Here is a 13,264-nt window from a genome sequence, read left to right on the forward strand (position 1 = left end):
AAAATAAAAACTAAAAGCGTACAGAGACACAGACCATTTTGCCAACATGGAAGAGAGGAGGACGGCATTGGTGTTCAACAAGTCTACAAGTAGGGTGAGTCCCCAAAATTATTTTTACTTCCACGTACACACAGACAGAAAACAGTTCCATGGACAGCCACATGATATTTAGCAACATTGATTGGACTAAATTGTTTTTGGTATCTTTTAAGTCTGTTTTCAGTGTAGTAAACTAAGAATATATACAGTGCATTCGGAAAGTATTCAGACCCCTTGACGTTTTCCACATTTTGTTATGTGACAGCCTTATTGTGGGGTGGCAGGTAGTCTAGTGGTTAGAGCGTTGGGCCAGTAACCGAAAGGTTGCTAGATCAAATCCCTGGGCTGACAAGGTAAACATCTATCTTTCTGTCCTTGAACAAGGCAGTTAACTGTTGCTAGGCCGTCATTGTAAATAAGAATTTGTTCTTAACTGACTTGCCTAGTTAAATAAAGGTAAAAAAAAACATTTCTAAAATGCATTAAATTGTTTTTTCCCCTCATCAATCTAAAGTTATCCCAGTTACCCCATAATGACAAAGCAAAAACAAGTACATTTTTTGTTGCAAATGTATTAAAAATAAACTACTGAAATATCACATTGACATAAGTATTCAGACCCTTATCTCAGAACTTTGTTGAAGCACCTTTGGCAGCGATTACACTCTCGAGTCTTGTTGGGCATCACGCTATAAACTTCGCACACCTGTATTTGGGGAGTTTCTCCCATTCTTCTCTGCAGATCCTCTCAAGCTCTGTCAGGTTGGATTGGAAGGGTTGCTGCACAGCTATTTTCAGGTCTCTCCAGAGATATTCGATCGGGTTCAAGTACGGGCTTTGGCTGGGCCACTCAAGGACATTGTCCCGAAGCCACTCCTGTGTTGTCTTGGCTGTGTGCTTAGGGTTGTTGTCCTGTTGGAAGATGAATCTTCGCCCCCAATCTGAGGTCCTGAGCAGTCTGGAGCAGGTTTTCATCAAGAATCTCTCTGTACTTTGTTCCGTTCACCTTTGCCTCAATCCTGACTAGTCTCCCAGTCCCTGCCGCTAAAAAACCATCCCCACAGCATAATGCTGCCAACACCATGCTTTACTGTAGGTTTCCTCCAGATGTGATGCTTGGCATTCAGGCCAAAGAGTTCAATCTTGGTTTCATCAGACCAGATAAACAAGATTCTGATGGTCTGAGAGTCTTTAGGTACCTTTTGGCAAACTCCAAACTCTGACAGAGGAGCTCTGTCAGAGTGACCATCGGGTTCTTGGTCACCTCCCTGACCAAGGCCCTTCTCCCCCGATTGCTCAGTTTGGCCAGGTGGCCAGCTCCAGGAAGAGCCTTGGTGGTTCCAAACTTCTTCCATTTAAGAATGATGGAGGCCACTGTGTTCTTGGGGACCTTCAATGCTGCAGAAATATCTGTGCCTCGACACAATCCTGCCTCGGAGCTCTGTGGACAATTTCTTCTACCTCATGGCTTGGTTTTTGCTCTGACATGCACTGTCAACTGTGGGACCTTTTTATATAGACAGGTGTGTGCCTTTCCAAACATGTCCAATCAATTGAATTGACCACAGGTGGACTCCAAGTTGTAAAAACATCTCAAGGATGATCAATGGAAACACGATGCACCTGAGCTCAATTTCGAAACTCATAGCAAAGGGTCTGAATACTTCTGTAAATAAGGTTTTTTTGTAGTTTTTGATACATTTGCAAATATTTCTAGAAACCTGTTTTCGCTTTGTCATTATGGGGTTTTGTGTGTAGATTGCTGAGGATTTTTATTTATTTAATCCATTTTAGAGTAAGGCTGTAACGTAACAAAATGTGGAAAAAGTCAAGGGGTCTGAATACTTTCCTTAGGCACTGTAGCTTTGTTTATTTGATGATATATACATTTTTCAATTGAAATGGTGCTGGATTAGCAGAGGCAGTGTTCCTGTTGTCTTTGTGATGATTTGCGGTAACTCTGGGGTTCAAAAACAGTAGTTGTTTAGTAAACTGTCAAACATTAACTTGCTTGACCATGCTGCAGGTGATAGATGTTTGTTACATGCAATATTTACTTAGTGGACTTCACTGGACAGATGTTGCTTTCCAGTTTTGTGATGAAACAAATGTGTGTAGTTGAATTTATTCCGCCACTATGTGACTGTTGTCTTTTTGTTGTCATGGGCTTATTGTATGCCATATCATCCTAGCATAGACTGTTCTCTCTGCTACCGCACGGCAAGCGGTACCAGAGCGCCAAGTCCAGGTCCAAGATACTTCTATACAGCTTCTACCCCCCAAGACATAAGACTCCTGAACCTCTAATCAAATGGCTACCCAGACTATTTTCATATTTTACTGACGCACCAGGGAGGAACACATAAAACACATGGAGAAAAGGTACACAAATATGATATGGTTAGGGTTGAGGCTAGGGTTAGGGTTGAGGCTAGGATGTGGACAAGAAACTAGGGTTGAGGGGAGGGTTAGTCTTGAGCTAGGATGTGTACATGAAGCTAGGGTTAGGGTTGAGGCTAGGATGGGGACATGAAGCTAGGGTTAGGGTTGAGGCTAGGATGGGGACATGAAGCTAGGGTTAGGATTGAGGCTAGGATGTGGACATGAAGCTAGGGTTAAGGTTGAGACTGATGTAGACATGAAGCAAGGTTTAGGGTTGAGGCTAGGATGTGGAACAGAAGCTAGGGTTAGGGTTGGGGCTAGGATGTGGACCTGAAGCTAGGGTTAGGACTAGACTAATAACCCTTACCCTAACCCATTAGACTGTAGATGTTGCATTGGGTCTTTCCCTCTCAAAGGAGATTGGAATTGATGTGATACACTCATCTGGAACAGGTATTCCCAAACTTGGGTATGCACAACGCCGTCGGGGGTACGCCAAATAAAAATGTGATTCGCTTTTTGTTGTTGTTGTTCAAACAGTACATTTATATTTTCCAACGGGGCTATACATTTGGTTAAGGTTTTTTTCTGGCCTGTGTAGCCTCGTTTCACTGCCAAAAATAAAACTAAACCATCTAGTGTTCAGCGAAATAAGAACACAATGTCAAATACAGGTAGCTTCGTCAAGTTATTAACATCCAATCACATTAACCGTTACTCTCTCGCAGGAAACCTTAACTCTTGCGCAGACATTTAGAAACGAAACATGACAATTTGAAAAATAAGCCACGGGAGTTTTTTGAGAAATGTATAAAAGCAACAGATACCATGAATAAAAAGGAGCTAGAAGCGTCTTATATAGCCACCGAGTGGCTAGGACAGCTAAGCCCCATACTATTATGGAGGACTTAATTCTTCCTGCTGCCGTGGATATGGCTGGGACAATGCTGGGGGAAAAGGCCAAAAACACTCTACAGACAATGCCTTTAACACTGTTTCACGATGCATCAGTGACATGGCATTAGATGTTTTAAAACAATTACTGCTTCGTCTACAAGGCAGTGAAATCTATGCGTTACAGCTGGATGAGTCAACAGACGTGGCGGGCCTGGCACAGCTCCTGGTATATGTCCGTTACGTTTATGTGGGGTCAATTAAAGAACACATCCTCTTCTGCAAACAACTGGCATTCAGGACAACATGAGAGAATATTTTTAAAGTACTGGACAGCTTTGTGACATCAAATGGACTTTGGTGGTCAAGATGTGTTGGTATCTGTACTGATGGTGCAAAAGCCATGACAGGGAGACATAGGAGTGGTAACACACGTGCAAGCAGTTGCTCCCGACGCCACTTGGGTACACTGCAGCATCCACCGAGAGGCTCTTGCTGCCAAAGGAATGCCTGAAAGCTTGAACGATGTTTTGGATGCTGTCCCCTGAACTCTCGTGTATTTTCTGCATTAAGCAATGACATGGGCAGCAACCATGTAACGCTTTTACAACATACAGAAGTGCGCTGGTTATCAAGGGGCAAAGTATTGACACATTTTTTTGAATCGAGAGACAAGCTTATTCAAGTTTTCTTTACTGACCATCATTTTCACTTGTCTGACCGCTTGCATGATGACGAGTTTCTCACACAACTCCTATCTGGGTGATATTTTTTCTCACCTGAATGATCTGAATCTAGGATTACAGGGACTCTCTGCAACTATATTCAATGTGCGGGACAAAATTGAGGCTATGATTAAGAAGTTGGAGCTCTTCTGTCTGCATTAACAAGGACAACACACAGGTATTTCCATCATTCTATGATTTTTTTGTGTGCAAATGAACTCAAGCTTACAGACATGGTCAAATGTGATACAGCGAAGCACCTGAGTGAGCTGGGTGCCAATTATGCAGGTACTTTCCCGAACCGGACGACACAAACACCTGGATTTGTTATCCCTTTCATGCCCTGCCTCCAGTCCACTTACTGATATCTGAACAAGAGAGCCTCATCGAAATTGCAACAAGCGATTCTGTGAAAATTGAATTCAATCAATGTAAAATGGTAAAATTAAGAGCAAAATTATTGATTATTATTATTTGTGACCTGGTCCTATAAGAGCTCTTCGTCACTTCCCACGAGTCGGGTTGTGACACAAACTCTTACTCATTCTTATGTTTAATAAATGTATCGTATAGTGTGTGTGTGTGGCAGGCTTACAATGATGGCAAAAAACAACATTTGAGGGTGTGCTGACCCTGGTGCTAGAGGGGGTACGCAGCTGGAGGTTGAATGTTTGAAGGGGTACGGGACTAGAAAAAGTTTGGGAACCACTGATCTGGAAGATTGCATCATGGCCGGATTACGCCACAGAATTCTGTTCCTATTCAGCCTCTGAGTTCTCATCAATAAACTCCTCTGTACTCTGTGTGTGTGTGTGTGTGTGTGTGTGTGTGTGTGTGTGTGTGTGTGTGTGTGTGTGTGTGTGTGTGTGTGTGTGTGTGTGTGTGTGTGTGTGTTACCTCCCATGTAGCACTAAGCAGCTGGCCTCTGGAGGTGAGTAATGCCATGAGAATGAAAGAACTGACGCATAACATAAGAGACTCACAGCCACTAGTCTTTCTTTCTTTCTTTCTTTCTTTCTTTCTTTCTTTCTTTCTTTCTTTCTTTCTTTCTTTCTTTCTTTCTTTCTTAATCTCTTCCTCCCCCTGTCTCCTCTTCCTATTCCCCTCTCTCCACCTCTCTCCTGCTGCAGCATATTTAGGACACAGAAGAGCAGCTGTCTCCCCTACGACACATCATCACAGTAGGACATACTTGGTGTTGGACTGGTCCATTGCACCACACACACACACACACACACAAATAAATATCAATAAATTAGATGTCAGAACGAGCATTATCAGAATGAGCAATGTCAGGAGATAGAAGCTGTTTCTCAGTCTCTCGGTCCCAGCTTTGATGCACCTTTACTGTCTCCGCCTTCTAGATTGTAGCAAGCTGAACAGGCCGTTGGTCGGCTGGCTAAGGTCATTGATGATCTTCTTGGCCTTCCTCTGTCACCGGGTGCTGTAGATGTCCTGGAGGGCAGGCACTGTGCCTCCGATGATGCGTTGGACTGACCGCACCATCCTCTGGGGAGCCCTGCGGCTGCGGGTGATGCAGTTGCTGTACCAGGCGGTGATACAGCTTAACAGAATGCTCTCGATGGTGCATATGTGGAAGTTCGTGACGGTCTTAGGAGCCAAGTTGATTTTCTTCAGATAGGTCTAGGCCTTCACTGTGTGTGTGTGTGTGTGTGTGTGTGTGTGTGTGTGTGTGTGTGTGTGTGTGTGTGTGTGTGTGTGTGTGTGTGTGTGTGTCCGTGTCCGTGTCCAGCCTATATCTGCAGTGTTAAGAGGTGTGCAAATGTGTTTACTCAGGCAGTACTGACATGCCACAGAACAGAGCCACAATAAACCAGCCTTTTGTGCCCCACTTAGGAAGTGGACCATGGAAGGGCTGAAGCTGCATGGGGCATTGTCATGCTACTGTAGGTTCACAGGGTGCATGTCAAGGCCAGTTAGTACAGGCTACTGCTGACTGTAGCTACTGATACTGCTGCTGTATAGAATAAATGGAGCATCTCATTCACATGGTAGGCTACATACAGTACATTGCACATAGCCATTGCACTGTGAAATGTACAGGTCCATCTCTCTAACAAACATGGATAATAAAGCACTGTACCTATTGTACTATCTTATAATGTGTATGAGTTATATATCTGTTCATGAGAGTATATAAGTGTGAGGGCAGTGAGGTGAGTAGAGATGTCTCCCTGTAGTCTTCTCTCTGGCTGAGTTTCAACACTATAAAACACTAGAATGGACCAGCGGAGAGTTGTAATAGATTTCTATGGATCCATCTATATTAATCTCTCCCTCTCTCGCTCTCTCGTGCAGTCAATTTCTCTCTTATTTACACACTCACAATCTTTCTTTTGTCTTATTTCTCTCTTTCTCTCTTTCCCTCCTGCCCCTCCCTTCCAGCATGCTGCAACCTTTGTCCCATTTCCTGCTAACTCATGGACATTTATTAAGGAACCAACCGTCCTCAGCCTCACCCGGAGAGACTCAGGTTACCACCATGCCCTCTACTCTCCCCTGCTCTCCTTTACTCTCCTCTGCTAGATTTTATCTCTTTCTCTCTCTCTCACACTTGTTGTCTGAACCTCTGAATGCTCAGTTAAGAAAAAACAACTGACATTTACTCCTCAGGGGCTGACTGGTTGCACCCTCTAGAAACACACTGATTTATTATTTGACCCTGCTGGTCATCTATGAACATTTGATCATCTTGAAGAATGACCTGGCCTTAATAGCCATGGACTCTTACAATCTCCACCCGGCATAGCCAGAAGAGCACTGACCACCCCTTCTAGTCTGGTTCCTCTCCAGGTTTTTTTCTAGCCACTGTGCTTCTAGATTTGCATTGCTTGCCTTTTGGGGGTTTTAGGCTGGGTATCTGTCTAAACACTTTGTGACAACTGCTGATATAAAAAGGGCTTTATAAAATAGATTTGATTGATACTCTCCCCTGCTCTCCTCTTGTCTCCCTTTATCTCTCCTGCCTGGCTGGCCTACTCAGCATATGATGAAATTACCCGTAGACACCAAGGTCAGTTTTGCGTTTCCCACCCTAGGATTAGGGGTGGGTAGGCTGATCCTAGATCTGTGGTGAAGGGCAATTTGCGCCTGAAACGGCTATCTCAGTGTGGTCCAGTGCCAGCACCAGTGAAAGCATACACTAAAGTCCAGCATTCCTGACTAGAGTGGTTGGACTCAAAGGCTGCTTTCTAATATTGGTGGCTTTGCAAATGGTTTGCCCGCTGAATAAGAGAAGCCTATGTATGAAACTGACTTTGTCATTATTAGATTATATGCAATGTTCCTGTAAGCGTTGCTATAAGGTTTTAGTCCAACATTGGATATGCTGTATTGAGTTTCTGTGAGCAGTACTACTGTGCTGTGTAAAATCTACACCATAGCCTACTCTTCTATAGCAACCAACTAAACAGGTATCCAACCTGGGTGATCTGGTCTGGGTTACTCAGAACTGTGTTAGCACGCTGAGCTAAAGCCTTGATGTAAGTCTTCAGGTCTCATTGTCATGTGAGTGTATTTTGGTCCACTGCACCATACTGTACCAGGCTGTGCTGTTCTGTGGTGCTCTAAACACAACTCTGTGTGTGTGTGTGTGTGTGTGTGTGTGTGTGTGTGTGTGTGTGTGTGTGTGTGTGTGTGTGTGTGTGTGTGTGTGTGTGTGTGTGTGTGTGTGTGTGTGTGTGTGTGTGAGACAGAATACTCTGGGTACTGTTAGTCAGGCTGGGTCCCATGCCTGCTCCCACAGGCTCAGAGCCGCAGCCCAGTGCCAAGTTGGCAGTGCTTTGAATCACACACACACAACGCTGGGTTGGGAAGGGCAGGGCACACAGGAATCAAAGGCGCTCTCTCTCATTTCCTGCTGAGGAGTGTGAAGCAGGCAGCGGTGAGCTGAGGACAAACTCAAAACTCAGTGACCTCACCGTTACTATGACGATAGGACGGATGTGTTTGTGTGTGTCTGCTTATGAGTGTGCGTCTCGCGTGTGTGTGTGTTGGAAACAGCTGTTGTTTGTGTTTACATGTACAACTCTTTTATTCTGGGAGGTAAAAGGAGGGATGGCTGCCTTGATCAAACCCTCTATCAAATCAAATGACGCTCTCTCTCCTACTCTTTAATCTATTCTCTGTCGAACTCCACACCTTCCCTTTTTTATGTGTCATTCTTTCCATCTGTTGGATCAGTTGTATCTCATCCAATACTTACAGCTCAGCGTTGCTACAGTAGGTGTGTCTGTGGCTCTTTCTAATAAGGTGGTAGTGAGGAAGAAAATCTTGCACGTTACCAGTCTGTCAAGAGAGTCTACACATGTCCACACACATCCCCTCCCCCTCCACACAGCCCTGATGACCTCACATGCAGGAGAGCCTAAACATAGTCATCAGTGCCCAGTCAGCATAGTTGTCAGACCAGTATTGAGGGACAAGCAGACCGACGGTAGCCTACTGGTTAAACGGGAGTTAGGAGTCTTTCTGTCTGACACTGGTCTGGTGGATTAAATTCCTTTTCCTCGCTTGAGTAGCCAGGCGTGATAATTAGGATTCATCCATCTTCTCTGTGTCACTGTTAACACATTTCAGTTCACCCAAGCTGACTCTGCCTTTCTTTCTCCTTCAACTCTTTTCTCTATCTATACGGAACAAAATGATAAACGCAACACGTAAAGTGTTGGTCCCATGTTTAATGAGCTGAAATAAAAGATCCCATAAGCACAAAAAGGGTATTTCTCTCAAATTCTGTGCACAAATTTGTATCAAATCAAATGTTATTTGTCACATACACATGGTTAGCAGATGTTAACGCGAGTGTAGCGAAATGCTTGTGCTTCTAGTTCCGACAGTGCAGTAATATCTAACAAGTAATCAAACAATCCCCAACAACTACCTAATACACACAAATCTAAAGAGGTGAATGAGAATATGTACATGTAAGTATATGGATGAGCGATGGCAAAGGTGCAATAGATGGTATAAAATACAATATATACATGTGATATGAGTAATGTAAGATATGTAAACATTATTACATTTACGTCATTTAGCAGACGCTCTTATCCAGAGCGACTTACAAATTAAAGTGGCATTATTTAAAGTGTATTGTATAAAGTGACTAGTGATCCACTTATTAAAGTGGCCAGTGATTGGGTCTCGATGTTGACAGCAGCCTCTCTGAGTTAGTGATGGCTGTTTAGCAGTCTGATGGCCTTGAGATAGAAGCTGTTTTTCAGTCTCTCGGTCCCAGCTTTGATGCACCTGTACTGACCTCGCCTTCTGGATGATAGCGGGGTGAACAGGCAGTGGCTTGGGTGGTTGATGTCCTTGATGATCTTTTTGGCCTTTCTGTGACATCGGGTGGTGTAGGTGTCCTGGAGGGCAGGTAGTTTGCCCCCGGTGATGCATTGGTGAGCATTTCTCCTTTGCCAAGATAATCCATCCACCTGACAGCTGTGGCATATCAAGAATCTGATTAAACAACATGATCATTACACAGGTGCACCTTGTACTGGGGTCAATAAAAGGCCACTCTAAAATGTGCATTTTTGTCACCCAACACAATTCTACAGATGTCTCAAGTTTTGAGAGAATGTGCAATTGGCATGCTGACTGCAGGAATGTTTACCAGAGTTGTTGCCAGATAATTGAATGTTCATTTCTCTACCATAACCCGCCTCTAATGTTGTTTTAGAGAATTTGGCAGTACGTCCAACTGAACTAAATACCGCAGACCATGTGTAACCACTCCAGCCCAGGACCGCCACATCCGGCTTCTTCACCTGTGGGATCGTCTGAGACCAGCCACCCGAACAGCTGATGAAACTGAGGAGTATTTCTGTCTGTAATAAATCCCTCTTTGTGGGGAAAAACTCATTCTGATTGGCTGGGCCTGACTCCCCGGTGGGTGGGCATATGCCCTCCCAGGCCCACCCATGGCTGCGCCACTGCCCAGTTATGTGAAATCCATAGATTAGGACCTAATGAATTTATTTCAATTGACTGATTTCCTTATATGAACTATAACTCAGTAAAACCTTGAAATTGTTGCTCTGTATATATCAATCTCTCTCTACCCCTCTCTTCTCTATATCTCCATCTCTCTTTCACCTACCAGCTAACGGCTAGAGTAAATTCAGTCACAACTAAAGAGACATACATCATACCTTGAAGGTCAACATACGATATTTATTTAGGAACACAAAAAATGATAAGTTAATTATCAGGTAGTCCACAAATATTGTGGAAATGGTATATCAATACAGTCATACAGGGGGAAACCATCCCGAGACTCCCGGATTCAAACAAAATGGTGGATAAGGGATGAACTGAAACATTATTTTATTCAATTTAAAGATGGCTTACTCATAATCATTATTATATTGTCCAAAGAAGTTATTCCTAGTTTCTTTCTTTCTTCCTAAAAAAAGAAAAAAATATTTCTAGCTAGGTTTTATTTTATATTCTTTATTCAATTTAAATAACCCAATGACAACAGAACTGAATGGGGCCGACCCTGCATGTGAATATTGCCTTGAATCAATGGCTTTCATAGCCTGCTATAGGCAAGATCACAGTACAGGGGATAACCAGTTGTTTAATGCTGCAATACAAATGATATACCAGAGGGAATGGATACAACCATGTAGACCGTCATTGTGAATAACAATTTGTTCTTAACTGACGTGCCTAGTAAAATAAAGGTTCAAATGTAGTATCCCCTGTCCCCACAGCCAGAAACACATCTCGGTTTCATGTTTGCTACAAAAGACAGTATACATTATGAGCACATCATGCAAAGTGGCAAGTTCTGCTTTACAGATAGTATAGTAGTCTGTTTTTTTTCTGTAGATATTTTTTTTTCCCCTCACCGATCAGCTCTTCCTAAACACAACCTAAACAAATCCCGCCCACTCGTAAATCCTCCCACCAAGAAAAAAAACATATTCAACTATAATATATCAAACCATGATTTTTATATAATACCCAAATCTGCAGAAACCTTGCAGTGGACAGTTGTATCTTCCAGACCAGGTTAATAGCAAAACATCCCCCCTCGTTGGAAAGAAAAGCTATAGCAGTGAACAATATCATCGTCAACATGAGCAAATACCAGAGCTGAAAAATCACAATTGGTTTAAAAAAAATGTCCTGCACTGTCAAACAGTTGAGAATCCCTGATAGGCTGAAAGGAGTCAGGTGACGACTAGGTGAGGTAAGAGTCCCACCTTACGATGGGTAATGAAAACTAGGTCGCTGTTTCTTCTGCTCTGCTGTGTGTGTGTGTGTGTGTGAGAGAGATGGTTACACACTGCACACAAACACGTTCTTGATGAGTAGAGTATAAACACTGCACTGCCAGATCCTCTCTCTCCATGCAGTACACACTTTATAACATGTTCCCAGTACAGAAAAAACACTTGGACAGATGAAAAGAAGAGAAGAAAAGAAAGAGCAGAAACAGTTGCTGCCTTTTAAGTCCTTGTCTCAGAAAACATCAGAAGTATAATCCTTGGGCTTGAAGATTTTTTGTTCCATACATTTCTCTTATCTATGCATTTACTGAGAGAATATTTTTTTCTAAACAAAGATTTCAGTTGCTCTCTTTCTTATTACTAAGTGTGTGCGCTTGTTAAAAAACAAAAAAAAACGTTTGATTTCTTATTTGCATTGTTTCCACTTCTTGAATTGTCCACGTTTAGTACTTGCTTGGTTTTTCTTGGTTTGTGTAGCTGTCTCTATCTCCACCCTACCATCCTCAATTGGAAAGAGACACACCTTCACTTTCCTCTCCTCATCACTCTCCCCTCTCCCCTCCCTCCAGGGACGTCTAGTCCTGGCCCCTCATCTCTCAGCCTCCATGGCCACACTCGCCTTCTGTTCGGTGGCTGGGTGTTGGTGGGGGTTAACGGTGACCCCCGTGGGCCAGACTGCGGGGTTGGAGGGGGGCTGCGAAGGGGGCTGCCCCTGAGTCCAGAGTCCCTGACCCTGTGGGCCGCTCATGGGGAGTGGGGGCACGCCCCAGCAACCGTGTGGAGGAGGGGGAGAGGTGGCCATGGAGGCCATGGGGCTGCTGCTGTTGAAGCTCTCCGAGGCCTTGAGTCGGGAGAACATGGTGAGGGCATCAGGGAAGTTGGGCGGGGTGGCCGGTGTGTTGGCTGGGGTGCACATCTGGAGGAGAGAGATGGAGAGAGATGTTAGGGGGAGAGAAGACGTATGGAGGAGCACATCCATATACATCACACACTGTGATATAACTATCATTATCAGACTTATCACTATACGTTTCACACTATCACTGCCGTGCATCCAGTTTGTTTCACACCATCACTACATCCAGGATGAGGATGCCTGTATATCGAAGCCTGTATAAGGTCAGTCCAAAACAGAGAGGGGAATATAGGGGGATCCCGTCCTCTCTCTCCCTGAGGATCCTGAAGACATTCCTCTCCTCCTCTCTGTTCCTCCTCTTTGTTCTGTTCCTAACAACATTTTTTGTGTTGTTTTTCTGTACACATTACAAATATCCGGCACAAATATTAATTCTACAAATTATCAGCAATCAACAACTTACATCACTAAATCAAACATTTCTAACACAAAACAAAACACATAGGCAAAAACAACACACTTTAAATACATGATCTCATAATGATTGAAGAAGATGTCATTATTTTTGTTATTAAGTACGGATAATGTCTTAACTAGATGATTCAATTAAATCAAATATTTGTCATTTTGGTATAGAATTCTGGAATTTTTGATTGTGCATTTGTGTATTGATTATGTATTTGGCAACAAGAATAAAAAAACTAAAATCACAATTTCAATGGTCTTATCATCACAATAGTAGCATAGTATAATCTTCATGTCAAAAACATGGGTAGTTTTCTAAAAGCTAAATATGTATTCTGCAAGGTTTACCCAGAAATTTATCTCAGACTTACACTCATACAGTAGAACGTAGTGTGTCAGATTTTCACCTTCCTTTTTACAGAAAACACATATCAACATCAACAAATTTGGACAACATGGAATTACATGGATACTTGATATCTTATGTAAAATCTTAAAAGAGCACTTCCTTAAGTTTGTTTGGTATACAGTATTTGTAAGGCATCAACCAACATGTTCCAATATTTTGTTTTACCTCTAGGCATAAATTGGTTCTTTGAATGGAAACGTGTCTTATGTATTTGTTACAAGATTTCTCA

General features: G+C 43.0%; 1 protein-coding gene across 1 annotated transcript in view; it reads right to left on the reverse strand.

The window, feature by feature from the left end:
• Positions 1 to 10,217: 10,217 nt before the first annotated feature.
• Positions 10,218 to 13,264, reverse strand: part of ubald1a (UBA-like domain containing 1a) — a 31,942-nt gene continuing 28,895 nt past the window's right edge. The window contains exon 3 of the mRNA XM_029764898.1: positions 10,218 to 12,221. Coding sequence (XP_029620758.1) covers positions 11,895 to 12,221 — 327 coding nt within the window. The 3' untranslated portion in view covers positions 10,218 to 11,894. The remainder of the gene's footprint in view (positions 12,222 to 13,264) is intronic.

The sequence above is a fragment of the Salmo trutta genome, chromosome 10 (genome assembly GCF_901001165.1).
Source record: "Salmo trutta chromosome 10, fSalTru1.1, whole genome shotgun sequence".
Lineage (NCBI taxonomy): Eukaryota > Metazoa > Chordata > Actinopteri > Salmoniformes > Salmonidae > Salmo > Salmo trutta.